This window comes from Oppia nitens, unplaced genomic scaffold, assembly GCF_028296485.1.
Source record: "Oppia nitens isolate AA-2021 unplaced genomic scaffold, nextdenovo-longstitch-racon4-pilon3 scaffold4_pilon_pilon_pilon, whole genome shotgun sequence".
NCBI classification, from domain to species: domain Eukaryota; kingdom Metazoa; phylum Arthropoda; class Arachnida; order Sarcoptiformes; family Oppiidae; genus Oppia; species Oppia nitens.
This window is the reverse complement of record NW_026533232.1, coordinates 1,066,691-1,081,239: the sequence shown is the minus strand read 5'-3', so window position 1 is coordinate 1,081,239 and position 14,549 is coordinate 1,066,691. Positions and strand designations below refer to the sequence as shown.

General features: G+C 28.7%; 3 protein-coding genes and 3 non-coding genes across 6 annotated transcripts; 3 read left to right on the top strand and 3 right to left on the bottom strand.

The window, feature by feature from the left end:
* Positions 1–5: 5 nt before the first annotated feature.
* On the top strand, positions 6–237 carry LOC128960689 (small nucleolar RNA U3). Its single transcript, XR_008484594.1, has one exon. It is a non-coding gene; the product is annotated as a small nucleolar RNA U3 (small nucleolar RNA).
* Positions 238–453: 216 nt separating this feature from the next.
* Positions 454–5,917, bottom strand: LOC128959824 (uncharacterized). The gene is made up of 8 exons (XM_054305840.1): positions 5,652–5,917; positions 3,828–5,583; positions 2,845–2,915; positions 2,650–2,742; positions 2,151–2,585; positions 1,827–2,027; positions 1,708–1,783; positions 454–1,567 (listed from the first exon to the last, which is right to left on the bottom strand). The coding sequence occupies exons 1-8, from the start codon at positions 5,875–5,877 to the stop codon at positions 454–456; spliced, it is 3,972 nt and encodes a 1,323-aa protein (XP_054161815.1). The 5' UTR covers positions 5,878–5,917.
* On the top strand, positions 3,343–3,574 carry LOC128960695 (small nucleolar RNA U3). Its single transcript, XR_008484600.1, has one exon. It is a non-coding gene; the product is annotated as a small nucleolar RNA U3 (small nucleolar RNA).
* Positions 5,918–6,367: 450 nt separating the features above from the next.
* LOC128959823 (zinc finger protein ZFP2-like) lies at positions 6,368–8,263 on the bottom strand. Its single transcript, XM_054305839.1, has one exon. The coding sequence runs from the start codon at positions 8,261–8,263 to the stop codon at positions 6,368–6,370; it is 1,896 nt and encodes a 631-aa protein (XP_054161814.1).
* Positions 8,264–9,230: 967 nt separating this feature from the next.
* LOC128960697 (small nucleolar RNA U3) lies at positions 9,231–9,462 on the top strand. Its single transcript, XR_008484602.1, has one exon. It is a non-coding gene; the product is annotated as a small nucleolar RNA U3 (small nucleolar RNA).
* Positions 9,463–9,851: 389 nt separating this feature from the next.
* Positions 9,852–11,312, bottom strand: LOC128959822 (alanine--glyoxylate aminotransferase-like). Its single transcript, XM_054305838.1, has 3 exons — positions 11,077–11,312; positions 10,703–10,964; positions 9,852–10,618 (listed from the first exon to the last, which is right to left on the bottom strand). Exons 1-3 carry the CDS (start codon positions 11,239–11,241, stop codon positions 9,852–9,854), a joined length of 1,194 nt encoding a protein of 397 aa, XP_054161813.1. The 5' UTR covers positions 11,242–11,312.
* Between the last annotated feature and the right edge of the window lie 3,237 nt (positions 11,313–14,549).

The following is a 14,549-nucleotide window of genomic DNA, read 5'->3' as shown; positions in this document are numbered from 1 at the left end:
ACTTTAAGATCATACTTCACGGAATCATTTCTATAGTATGTATCCCTAGCTTCACATCCAATGTGTGTGAAGTCAGCCTTAACCACAATGACGAGTGATTGGATCCCTTCCTGAGCGCGATGTCGGTGCCCGAGATCTCCATAGCCTTATGGGTTGATGACTCGTCAGTGCCATTGATGACCGTTTCTGAACACCATTACAAGTGTTTCAGAAGGGAAGGGACCCGTTCCGAGTGGTCACACATTTTTATAAAAATTAAAAAATAATTTTTTTAAAAGTAAAATATTTGATAATATAAAATCTTAAATTATTTTTATTTAGTTAATTAATTAAAATTGTATTACATACATTTTTTTTAAATCTTAAAAATTTTATGCACAATTAATATTAAAAATAATTATTAGTTTATAAAACTTGTAAATAAATTATAAATAATTTTTTTTTAAATCTGAGTTATCGGTGTTTAGTATTCATATGTATATCAAACGCGTCTTTCATTTTAGTCTTATAGTTGCAATCAATTGATTGGCATTCATATACCGGTACCGATCCGTCATGTTTTTGCATATGATATTTAAATCGTATTGAATTAGTTGTCTGATAGTCACAACCGGGCCAATGGCACCGGTAGACTCCCTTTCCCTTATGTTGTCGATCGACATGCATTTCCAGCGAACTTTTAATCGTATATATACGGTCACAACCGGGCCATTCGCATCGGTATTCCTTATCTCGTTTATGTGTTGCCATATGTAAGTTGAGACTCGCTTTTTTAGCAAAACTTTTACCACAGTCTGGCCAATCGCACTGGTATTTTTTGATACCAGTGTGTTTGGACATATGAGCCGATAGATAGAATGGTGATGAAAAACTTTGTTCACAATTATCACATTTGTATGGTTTTGTGTGTCTTAACATGTGATGATCAAAACGGTTTTTTAATTTATTTCTATACGGACAGTGCGGACATTGAAGCCATGGAAGATCTTCAGTGTTCATGTCGTGCATACGCTGTTGGTGTCTATCTAATACTTTATCTGACATAAAACGTTTAGAGCACCCGTCGATAGAACACTGGAAGGGCAACTCGTGTTGACTAATATGTGCTCTCATATAATGTTTATATTTACACCGATATTGACAGCCATCGTATGAACAGTCAATCCACGGTACGTCTGGAAACTCATCCGGATGTACACAAAGTTCATGTGTCCTCAAATACGATAACTTTCCATAGGTTTTATCGCAGCCATCGAACCGACAGCTATGTTGTCTATTGTGTACATTATTGCTATGATCGAGAAAGTCTTGTTGATTTCCCGTACTGTACTCACATCCCTGTTCGGTGCACTGGTATGTTGTTTCGTGTCTTAGTTGATGTAATTTTAAATATTTTAACTGAATAAAAGTTGCCGAACATTGTTTGCACCGGTATTTTCCATTCAATTTTCCCCAATCTTTACAATCAGTGATATATTCTTTGTCTTCTTCATCGCATATCTTAGTCTTAATTCTTTTTGTAGATTTATTTTGTTGAAGACGTGGACGACTATAATAAGAGCTTTTACTATAATTTATTTTATACCTATTATTATTATTACTATTATTATTATTATTATTATTATTATTATTATTATTATTATTATTATTATTATTATTACTACTACTATTATTATTATTATTATTATGTCTAATGATTTGGTTAACAGTTTGATTTTCTTCATGATTATCACAATCATTACCAATAGCTTCTGTATTGTCCAATATTTTTGTCTCATTATTGCTTATGTGATCATCAGTTTTATTTTCATTATGTTGTTTACCACAATCGTCATCTTCGCCATCGCCATCAACAGTAGTATCAATAGCTTCTATATCAACAATAATTGTGTCTTCGCTATCATCACTATCTGATTCATTCAACTCTTCAATATAATCATCAAAAACTGTGTCATCAATACTATGACTGTCATCAGAGAAACTGTTTGTTTGATCCATTGCTTTATGATTTAAATCATGGTTTTCATCTATCATTTTATCCATAAATATTTGTAAATTATTTAATGTTTTTTGATTTACAATATTATGATTATCAGTGGTTTCAGCAAAATTGTTAATAACATCGATATCTTCATTATTATCATTAATACACAAGTTGTTGACATTGTTTTCATTTACTCTTCGCTCAATTGATTCACAACTTATCTGACAATCAGTTGTGTCTTCAATGTCTTTATTATTTAATTCAATATTCATTGACTTTTGATGATTAGTTTGTGTCCATTGATTCAATTGTAATTCAACACATGTCTGACAACCAACTGATTTGTGATTATCAGTACATTCATCACAATTGTCCACAACATTGATATTAATACTCTTCATGTGATTGTTATCTTCATTACAATTGTTGTTAACATTGTTTTTATCAACTCTTCTCTCAAATAATTGACAACTAATCCGATAATCAATGTCTTCTTCGATCTCTTCATTAGTTATTTCATTGATATTTCTTGACTTATCATCAGTTTGTGTCCATTCATCTCGTGATTCAACACTTGTTTGACAATCAATTGATTTCAGATCTAAAATATAAAGTGAAATATAAATCAATTAAATAGAAATATAATTATAAATTAATTAAAATACCGTTTAATTGACAGCAAATATCTGTATTGTTTAATGTTTTTAAAGACACGGAACAGCTTTTGGTGACAATAAGTGAATTGATTTCATTCTTAACTAAATTTTCATCAATTGTTTCATTAATTGATTCAATAAATTGAAGATATTTTTCATATTTTTTTGTTAACAATTGATATCTAAATAAATCATTTGTCAAACACTGGACTTCACGTCTCAATGCGTTAACCATTGAATACAATTGATATCGACTTAAATCACACAACGAGTCACTAATTATTAGAGACATTCAGTTAACAAATAAAATAAATAACAATTAATTTAATAAAAACATTAAAACAAATTCAAAATTGAATGCAATGTTTGTAAACACAAACTGTAAGCATATGTTGTTCAATAAAAACGTCACTAAAAATTCAAGTAATTTAATGTTTTATATTTAATAATATAAAATAGTTTAGTAATAAAATTATTTACAATTTAGTTTAAGTCATTAAATCACTAGAAAATTAACTATTTTTTATTGATTTATCATAAAAATTAAGTTTTTAAAAAATGTTTATAAGATCTCTAAATATAAACTAAACATAAGTTATTGTGTTTTAATTACTGAAATAATAAAAAGTTTTAACTTACAAACTGTAATACTATTAACATAGCAATGGACGGGTAGTGTGTATGTGAGCTCAGGTATACTTTAAGATCATACTTCACGGAATCATTTCTATAGTATGTATCCCTAGCTTCACATCCAATGTGTGTGAAGTCAGCCTTAACCACAATGACGAGTGATTGGATCCCTTCCTGAGCGCGATGTCGGTGCCCGAGATCTCCATAACCTTATGGGTTGAAGACTCGTCAGTGCCATTGATGACCGTTTCTGAACACCATTACAGGTGTTTCGGAAGGGAAGGGATCCGTTCCGAGTGGTCGCACATTTTTAATATAATCAAAAAATAGAAACTATTTCTTTAAGTGAAATTATTTTTAAATTAACATTTTATTAGAAAATTTATACATATTTTTAATAATTAATCTATTGGATAAAATTTAAATATATAAAAAAAACAAAAATCATTTAATAAGATTATTAAATAAATATATTAAAATTTATTAATTAAAATAAAAATAAATACGATTATAGTTACCGGTAATAATTATATTTAATAATAATAAATTAATTATGTTTAGTATCTATATGTATGTCAAACTCGTCTTTCATTTTTGTTTTATAATTGCAATCAATTGCTTGACATTCATATACCGGTACCGATCCGTCATGTTTTTGCTGATGATATCGATATCGTATAGAATTAGTTGTCTGATAATCACAACCGGGCCAATGGCACCGGTAGACTCCCTTTCCCTTATGTTGTCGTTCGACATGCATTTGCAGTGAGTTTTTAGTCGTATAAGTTCGCTCACAATCGGACCATTCGCACCGGTATTCAATATGTCGTCGTGAATGTGTCTCCATATGATTGTTGAGACTCTCTGTTTTAGCAAAACGTTTACCACAGTCTGGCCATTCGCATCGGTAGTTTTTTTTCATACCAGTATGTTTGGTCATATGAGCCGATAGTAACAATGAATTTGAAAAACATTGGTCACAATCGTCACAATTGAACGGTTTTGTGTGTACAAACATATGACGTTTCAGTAGATTTTCTAATTTATTTCTATACGGACAGTGCGGGCATTGAAGCCATGGAAGATCCCCAGTGTTCAGGTTGTGTACACTTTGTTGGTGTTTGCGTAATACTGTCGGCGATCTAAAACTTTTAGTGCACCCGTCGATCGTACACTGAAAGGGCAACTCGTGTTGACTAATATGTGCTCTCATATAGTGATTATATTTACACCGATATTGACAGCCATCGTATGAACAGTCAATCCAAGCAACGTCCGGCAATTCATCGGGATGTACACAAAGTTCATGTGTCCTCAAATAGGCCATCTTTCCGTAGGCTTTATCGCAGCCATCGAACCGACACCTGTATTGTCGATGGTGTGCATTCTTGGTATGGGCGTGAAAGTCATGTTCATTTCCAGTACTGTACATACATCCCTGTTCGGTGCACTGGTATGTTGTATTGTGTCTGAGTTCGTGCAGTTTTAAGGCTATTGAATCGGCAAACATTGCCGAACAGTGTTGACACTGGTATTTGCCGATTATCATAGTTGTCCGATCATTGCATACTTTATCTAATACTTTATCGGCTAACGTAGTCTTGACTTTCTTTAGGGATTTTCTATGCTCAAGACGTGGACAACTACCACATCGGCGATTGGTATCACCAGTTCTGGCAGTAATTGATTTTTGTCTCTTTATTTGATTAAGTTTTTCATCAATTTTTTCTTCATGTTTATCACAATCATTAGCTTTTGTTTGAAAAATTCTATAGTCTTTACTATCATCTGATTTATCCAACAACTCTTGATTATTGTCATCAAAAACAACAACAACTGTTTCATCAATACGATGACTATAATTATGATAATCATTACAATTACTGTTTGCCAAACTTTTGACTGATTGTCGACTATTTCTTAATGAATAAGAAGATTCACTATTTGTTGAATCCATTACCTCATGTTTTTCATCATTTTCATCAGTATTATCACTATTTGTTGGTAAATGACTTTCTGTTTGTGTCAGATAATAGTTATGATTATCAGTACTTTCGTAACAATTGTTTACAATATTGATATCATTGCTCTTCATATGACTGTTATCTTCATTATTGTCATTAATACTGTTGTTGTTGTTGTCATTGTTTTCATCAACTTTTCGTTCAATTGTCTCATCCATTGATTGACAACTAATCAGACAATCAATGTCTTCATTATTAACTTCATTGATATTTCTTGACTTATCATCATTTTGTGTCCATTCATCTCGTAATTCAACACATGTTTGACAACCAATTGATTTCAGATCTAAATTATATACAAAATTGAAATATAAATTTCAATTAAAAAATAAAATTATAAATCAAATAAAATACCATTTAATTGATTGAAAATCTCTGTATTGTTTAATGTCGTCAAAGACTCGGAACAGCTTTTGGTGACAATAAGTGAATTGATTTCCATTTTCACTAAATTTTCATCAATTGTTTCATCGATTGAATCAATAAATTGCAGATATTTTTCATATTTTTTTGTCAACAATTGATATCTTAATAAATCATTTGTCAAACACTGGACTTCACGTCTCAATGCGTTAACCATTGAATACAATTGATATCGACTTAAATCACACAACGAGTCACTAATTATTAGAGACATTCAGTTAATTAAAAAAAAACAATTGATTTAATAAAAACATTAAATCAAAATTTAAGGCAATGTTTGTAAACACATGCTATTCAGTAAAAACGTCTCTTTAATTGAAATGATTTTAAAAATTAAAATTTTAATGTTTTGTTGATATTGTACTGTAGTTTAAATAACTATACTATAATTATTTAATAAATTAATTAGAAATAATTTTATTTTATGTAATGCATTAAAATTCATTATACAAATTGAATATTTATTTTAATTTACATAATAATAACAATAAAAATTATAATTTCAATAATTCATTAAATAAATTTAGTTCAATTTTATAACTTATTATAGATTTAAAAATAAATTAATATCAAAAATAAATTTTATTTTAATACAATTATAAACAATAGCTAGAATTAGCAGTAAATTCAATAATAAATAATTAATTTTATTTATGTTTAGTATTCATATGTATATCAAAGGCGTCTTTCATTTTGGTCTTAAAGTTGCAATCAATTGCTTGACATTCATATACCGGTACCGATCCGTCATGTTTTTGTAGATGATATCGATATCGTATGGAATTAGTTGTCTGATAATCACAACCGGGCCAATGGCACCGGTAGTCTGCCTTACCATTATGTGTTCTTCTAATATGAGACGTAAGTCCAGCTTTCAAATTGTATGACTTATCACAGTCGGGCCAATTGCATCGGTATGTCTTGTCTGCCGTATGACTATTCATGTGTTCATTTAATTTTCCTTTAGTTGTTAACCGGCGCTCACAGCCCGGCCATTCACAAGCGATTTTAAGTGCACTGTTATGTGTAGCCAAATGTAGTTTTAAACATTTATCACTTGAAAACTGTTTATCGCATTCATTACATTTGTATGGCTTCAGGTGTCGTTTCTTATGATCAAACATAAGAGTTGATGCTTTTGATCTAAACGTACAGCCAGTGTACGAACACTTCCGCCACTGTATGTCTGGATATTCATCGGGATGTTTGCTAAGATTATGCAATCGCATAGTACGAACAGTTTTGAATACAATATTATTGCAGTTATTACGATCGCATCGGTATGTCTTTTCATTGGTGTGTGTATTCATGTGATCATCAAACTGATACTTAACACCATAGAGTCGGTCACAGCCCGGCCATTCACACTTGTATTTAAGAGCACTGTTATGTGTTGTCAAATGTGCTTTTAAGTTACTACTACTTCCAAAGCTTATTCCGCATTCATCGCATTTATATGGTTTTGTATGTCGTTTGTTATGATCACTCATAGCTAGATTTGATTTTGATTTAAACGTACAGCCAGTGTGCGGACACTTCAGCCACGGTATGTCTGGATATTGATCGGCATGTTTGCGAAGTTTATGTGATTTCAATTTCAATTGAGTATTGAACACTGCATTGCAGTCATTATAATCACAATTAACTGATTTTTTATTTGAATGCTTTAGTTTATGGGTTTTATAAACTTGTTTATCACCAGTTTTGTAATGACAGCCATTGTATTGACATTTATATGTCTCTCTATGACAGACACTAATATGTTTCTTAAGATACTTCATTGTTGCAAATACTTTGGAACAGTTATCTTTAGTGCACTTGTAGTTTCCATCAGCGCTCGACACCCGATTGATTGGCTTGTATTGATCCGGATGTTCATTGAGTTGATGATATCTGAGCGCTTGTCTAGTGTTCATTGTAACGGAACAGTCGGCGAAATTACATTTAAATAACTGATCCCCGGAACGGTGTCTTGATTTGTGTTTTTCAAATACATATTTATTGCCCGTTTTGTACTGACATTCCTTGTAATCGCATTGATATACTTGTAGGTGACTTAGCCTCACGTGTGTTGTCAACTGCCGTCTCATCTTAAATGCTTTACAACAGCCCATTGTTGAACACCGGAACTGTTGTCCATCACTGTTAACGACGTCTTCATCATTACAAACAACTCGTTGATCGTTGACTTTATCGATATTGTCTGAACTATCGTCACTTAAGTTATCGATATAATCATCAAAAATAACAGTTTCATCGCTATCTTCGTCTTCATTATTATTACTATTGATATCAACAATCGGTGTCTTTTTATTAGTTGATCTAAGCTTTCGACAGTCAACTACTACTTGACTATCAGTTTCTGGAAAATGATTGATATCTTTATTATCATTGCGTTTATCACTGACTTCTTCGACAATAACTTTATCAATTATATTGTGGTCACTGACCACTACTCGCTGGTCATTGTTATCAACGGCTAACCTTTGGTTCAATATTTTGTTTACAGATAATTTCAAATTACTTGAATTTTCTTCATTCATTGATTTTATTTGATTAGTATTATTACAACTATTGTTGTCATTGTTTTTACCAACTCTTTGCTCAATTGTCTCATCCATTGATTGACAACTTATCTGACAATCAATGTCTTCAATCTCTTCATTAGCTATTTTATTGATATTTCTTGACTTATCATCAGTTTGTGTCCATTCATCTCGTGATTCAACACTTGTTTGACAATCAATTGATTTCAGATCTAAATTATATAATTAAATAGTAATATAAATCAAATAAAATTATAAATAAAATAAAATACCGTTTAATTGACAGCAAATATCTGTATTGTTTAATATCTTCAAAGACACGGAACAGCTTTTGGTGACAATAAGTGAATTGATTTCATTTTTCACTAAATTTTCATCAATTGTTTCATCAATTGATTCAATAAATTGAAGATATTTTTCATATTTTTCTGTTAATAACTGATATCTTAATAAATCATTTGTCAAACACTGGACTTCACGTCTCAATGCGTTAACCATTGAATACAATTGATATCGACTTAAATCACACAACGAGTCACTAATTATTAGAGACATTCAGTTAACAAATAAAATAAATAACAATTAATTTAATAAAAACATTAAAAAACAAAATTCAAAATTGAATGCAATGTTTGTAAACATAGACTGTAAGCATATGTTGTTCAGTAAAAACGTCACTAAAAATTCAAGTAATTTAATGTTTTATTAATAATAGAAAATAGTTTAGTAATAAAATTATTTACAATTTAGTTTAAGTCATTAAATCACTAGAAAATTAACTATTTTTTATTGATTTATCATAAAAATTAAGTTTTAAAAAATGTTCATAAGATCTCTAAATATAAACTAAATATAAGTTATTGAGTTTTAATTACTGAAATAATAAAAAGTTTTAACTTACAAACTGTAATACTATTAACATAGTAATGGACGGGTAGTGTGTATGTGAGCTCAGGTATACTTTAAGATCATACTTCACGGAATCATTTCTATAGTATGTATCCCTAGCTTCACATCCAATGTGTGTGAAGTCAGCCTTAACCACAATGACGAGTGATTGGATCCCTTCCTGAGCGCGATGTCGGTGCCCGAGACCTCCATAACCTTATAGTTTGAGGACTCGGCAGTGCCATTGATGACCGTTTCTGGACACCATTACAGGTGTTTCAGGAGGGAAGGGATCCGTTCCGAGTGGTCACACATTTTATAATTCAATAAAAAAAATTAAAAACTATTACCTTAAGTCTAATTATTGACAAAATTCAAATGTAATGTTTCTAAACACATGTTATTCAGTAAAAGCCTCTTTATAATTGAATATTTATTAATTGTTCAATAGTTTACATAATTATAAAATTAAAAACTTATTATTCAATAATTACAAACAAACTATTCAAAAAAAATATACAGTATATATACTATAAAGATATATATTAGTTTTTATTACAAAATAAAATATAATTTATTATTAATAGCAAAATTAATAACACTTAGCGGTATAAAATTATTAATTACAAACAAACCATTTAAAAATATATATATTTATAAATAAAAATAATTAATATTATTATATATTTTTTAAATTTTAATTTTTGTTTCGCAATACAATCAATGCATCGGCCAAAGCGGTACACAATTTCTGGACACTCGTCCGATTAGCGTTAGACCCGAGAAACCCTAAGCGCCAAACTTTGCCAAAAGTCGGTCCCAATCCACCCGTAATCGTAATCCGGTGTTTATCATTCAGATAGCTGACCACTTTGTCACTGACCACATCCTCGGGTACACATACTGCCAGCAGACCCGGCAGTCGGTATTCAGGCCGCTCGACAAACAACTGCAAACCCAGCTCTTCGGTCATATACTGTTGAAGATATTGGTGTGCATCGCGGTGTCGATGGATAACATTGTCCAGACCTTCGTCGGCAACCATTGCCAGTGCCTCCCGAAGCGCATATAATAATACAGTTGCCGGTGAATAGTGATACATAAACTGATAGTTATTGTCACCGTCCAGACACCAGGCCCGGGCCAACAGTTTAAAGTCCAAACAAAACGTATCGACATCAACGGTCCGATTCTTTAAGCGTCTTACCGCTCGATCGCTAAGACTAATCAATGCCAAACCGGGCGGTGCCGCCAATGACTTTTGCGAAGCTCCGACCACCAAATCTATGTCCAACTGGTCCGCATTGAGCGGTGTACAGCACAGCGACAGTATGGCATCGACCATCATCAGACAGCCGTTGTCGTGACATACCTGTGCTATACCCTCTAATGGTTGTAGCGTACATACAGTTGAATCTCCGTGACATATATACAGAAGCTGTGGCTTACATTGTTTGATAGCGTCTAATGATTTTGTTTTAATGTTTAAAATGTTTTAATATTGATAAAAATATAGTATAATAACAAGTAATCTAACCGTAACTTTACCTTCAATTTGCTGTACAGTAAACACATCATTGCCGTGTCGTTTAGTCTTCAACTCTACCACATTGTAGCCACGTTTGCGACCCATACTGGCCACTCGTTCGCCCCAATAACCATGTATGGCCACCAGCAACGTATCGCCCGGTTCCAGTAGATTGCATAGACCAGCTTCCATAGCAAAACTACCCGAACCGGTCATTGCCATTGAATAATGATTGCGAGTTTGAAATACATAGCGAATTCCGGCACAGATATCCTGTTGTACCTATAGTTTCAATAATAATTATTATAGTATTTAAAAAATAATAAAAATAAATTAAAGATAATCATAACTAATCAATAATTAATAATTTTTTTTATTCAATGTAAAAAATTACCTGAAAAAATTGCTTATCCATAATATGGACAATCGGCTGAGTCATGGCTGCAATAACTCTGTTATCCATATTATTAGGTCCGGCATTCATTAGTAGCCGTCCCTCTATTTCCAATGGCTTAGCCAACTGTTCCGGCGGTTCAACATAACTGTCCAGTTTAGTCATTGTTATTAAAACAGGGCTACTAAGTTACTACTACTACTACTACTACTACTACTACTACTACTACTACTACTACTACTACTACTACTACTACTACTACTACTACTACTACTACTACTACTACTACTACTACTACTACTACTACCACTACTACTATTACTATACGACTTATACAACTATACAGTTGTGATAATCTGATAAATAGCTTTCAAAAAGTCAAGTAAATTAATAAATTTATATAAGAAATATTTTTCCATTAAAATCAATAATAATAAAAATAATTCAATTAATACAACAAAAATGTTAAAATCATTTACAATTAATTCTAATGGAATATTTATAATGGAATGTAGTGTTTAAAAATTAGCAAGATCATATCATCATCATCATCAGTAATGTTTTAAGCAAAAAAAATGCTTATTAAAATGATTAATATTAATAAATTATTCTATTATTATTTAAATAAAAAACTAATTTGTTAAAATTAATAATTAAAATTAATTAGTTTATTAGTTTATTAGTTAATTAATAATTACTATATCGATATATTAATTTTAATTTTGTTAATAATTAACAATATAATACAATATAATGATATTGTATAAACTGTATATATACCTATCTACATATACATTGTTATAATAAAAGTTATTTACAAATACATTTAGTTTATATACTGAATATATATATTTTAAGTTAATTTTATTGTATTTAAAAATGTATTATGAAATGGCATTGAATTTATATCTACTATTTTATAAATATTAAATAGTTGGTATTTATTGCATTTATTTTCTTATAGATATCTAATATGTTAACTATGTATTGAATATTACTTATAAATAATTTTTTTAAAAATAATTATATAATAACTTGATTTTGACAAATATATTTATTTAGGTTTTGATACTCTTTATGAATGTAATACTACTGTATAACTATAAACTTATAGTTAAATAAAGTTATTATAGACAACATATATTTGTAATTTATTAGATAGGATTGATATATTTAGTAATTTTTTTTAATATCTAAGATATTTATATATTTTGAGTATCGGTCATCAGTATCAGTATCAATAAATATCAATAAATTTTTCGTAATTTTTATATATTAATTTTAAAATTAAAGTTAAATATTAATTGGATTTAATTTTCTATAATAATATTTTGCATATAATATTTTTTAAAAAATAATAATAATTAATTTATTAGTATTAATATCTTTTTTAATAAAGAGAGATAAATAATTAAATAGTTTATATATTATTATTATTATTATTATTATTACCATAAATCAATAGATTATATATTACTGTATATTAATTGTTTGATAAATTAAAGGAAATTTTTTTAATAATTAGTGTTAGAAATATTCAGTAGTCTACAGTATATCTACGTCATTGCAAGCAATGATTGTGTTATAATATTTAAGAAAATACTAATAAATTTTTTTATTGTTTGTCAGTTTTATTGTATTATTTTTATATAATTATTGCAGAAAAAACCAAATCACATAATAATAATAATGATTATTGAATATTAATTATTAGTGTTTCAATGGGTTTCACTATTTGAAAATAAATTAAGCTAACCTAAACTTTTATAGTGCTTTAAAAAAAAATATAGATTTAAAAAAAAAATAATAATTAAAATCATGAGAGATAATATTGAAACTTGATTATTTTTAATTATCATAACACAGTACAAATTATTATTAATAACCCAGGATCTATTTCATAAATTATCTATAATATAAAATTAAATATATTGAATATATAAATTTTTATATAGTAAATGCTTTTAAAGCTTTTTAAGTATTTTTTGAGTGTTTTTTATTTATTTTTTTATTTATTTTTATTTATGATTAAATATTTAAAAAAAATACTGGTATACTGACAAATTGTTTCTCTATGTGTGTGTATTATTAAGTAATCTATTGTACATAACTTGTAGTAAATAGTTTTAAAACTAATTTTTTTTAATTGTAAACATTTTTTTTACTGATTTAGTAGACAAATAAAAATTATTAATAAGCAAAAAACAAACAAACAAAATAAAAACACACGCAAATTGAAAAAAAAATTTTTTGTTACTCTAAACTATAGAAATAATTATATATCTAGACTTTCAAATATTTTCTATAAAAAAAATAAAGTCTAAATAATGTTTAAAAAAACACAGAAAAACAATAGAGTCTTAAACAGCGGCAGAGGCGGCGGTGATGTTATAATTTTACAATTATTTGGTCAACAATACGTTTGAATTAAAAAGTGACCAAGATGGCAATGTTGTAGATAATTTTATACTGGATAAAATTGTAATTGGTCATTTTTTAATTAATTGTATTATAGGGCCAGATAATTTACAGTCGACTGTAAATTATCTGGAAAAATCATAAAATTATTTTTTTTAAATGACCAATTTACAATTTTGTTTAGTATTAAATTATCCAACAACATTCAACCACTTGGTCACTTTTTAATTCAAACGTATTGTTGACCATATAATTCTAATTAATAGCATCGTCGCCGCTGTTTAAGACTCTGTTGTTTTTTTGTGTTTTTTAAACTTATTTTTAAAAATTTTTTTTTTGTAGTTTTATTTAGATTTTTCATTTTTTATATAGATAATATTTGAACACCTAGATATATAATTATTTCTATAGTTTAGAGAAACAACAACAAAACTTTCAATTTGCGTGTGTTTTTTTTTAATTTATTTTGTTTGCTATCATCATCGCCGCCGCTATTTAAGATTTTCTCCAAAAAAAAATCAATTGATAATGTGATGACTTTGTGAATATTTGTTTCAAACTTTTAAACAAACAAAAAATCGTAATTAAAATATTTTTTTAAAAAAATAAAATAATTTTATGATATCATACTAATCTACTATTAGTTAGAAATAACAGGGTATCTAATATACGTATTTATGATTAATGTAATAATAAATTTTTGTTGTTGTTGTTGTTGTATATGATTTTTTTGTTAGGTCAGCAAATTTTGTTGTTGTTGATAATATTGCTAGCAAATTATAATTATTAATTTTTGTTGTTTATGTTATTACTACCTAGATAAATTATTTTATTAGTTAATAGGCGTGTATATAATATTTAAATATATATCTAAGATATTAAACCTCTACGCTATTTATATATATATATATATATATATATTTAGATGTTTTTAAAGTTAACTGATCAGATCAGTAATTAGTTTCATAATTAGCTAGTTAGTTTTGTATAGTATATTACTAATAGTTTTAGTTTAAATAGTTAATTTATAAACCAGTAACTTTTTCTTTGTATTT

Bases quoted from the DNA above. Each gene is read 5' to 3' on its own strand.
- LOC128959822 (XM_054305838.1), bottom strand. From the start codon at position 11,241: ATGACTAAACTGGACAGTTATGTTGAACCGCCGGAACAGTTGGCTAAG. The intron at 10,965-11,076 runs GTAATTTTTTAC...TTGAAACTATAG, and splicing joins TGGATAAGCAATTTTTTCAG to GTACAACAGGATATCTGTGC. The intron at 10,619-10,702 runs GTAAAGTTACGG...CAAAATCATTAG, and splicing joins TACTGTACAGCAAATTGAAG to ACGCTATCAAACAATGTAAG.
- LOC128959824 (XM_054305840.1), bottom strand. From the start codon at position 5,877: ATGGTTAACGCATTGAGACGTGAAGTCCAGTGTTTGACAAATGATTTA. The intron at 5,584-5,651 runs GTATTTTATTTG...TATATAATTTAG, and splicing joins GATTTTCAATCAATTAAATG to ATCTGAAATCAATTGGTTGT. The intron at 1,568-1,707 runs GTTAACCAAATC...AATAAATTATAG, and splicing joins ATCATGAAGAAAATCAAACT to TAAAAGCTCTTATTATAGTC.
- LOC128959823 (XM_054305839.1), bottom strand. From the start codon at position 8,263: ATGAATGAAGAAAATTCAAGTAATTTGAAATTATCTGTAAACAAAATA.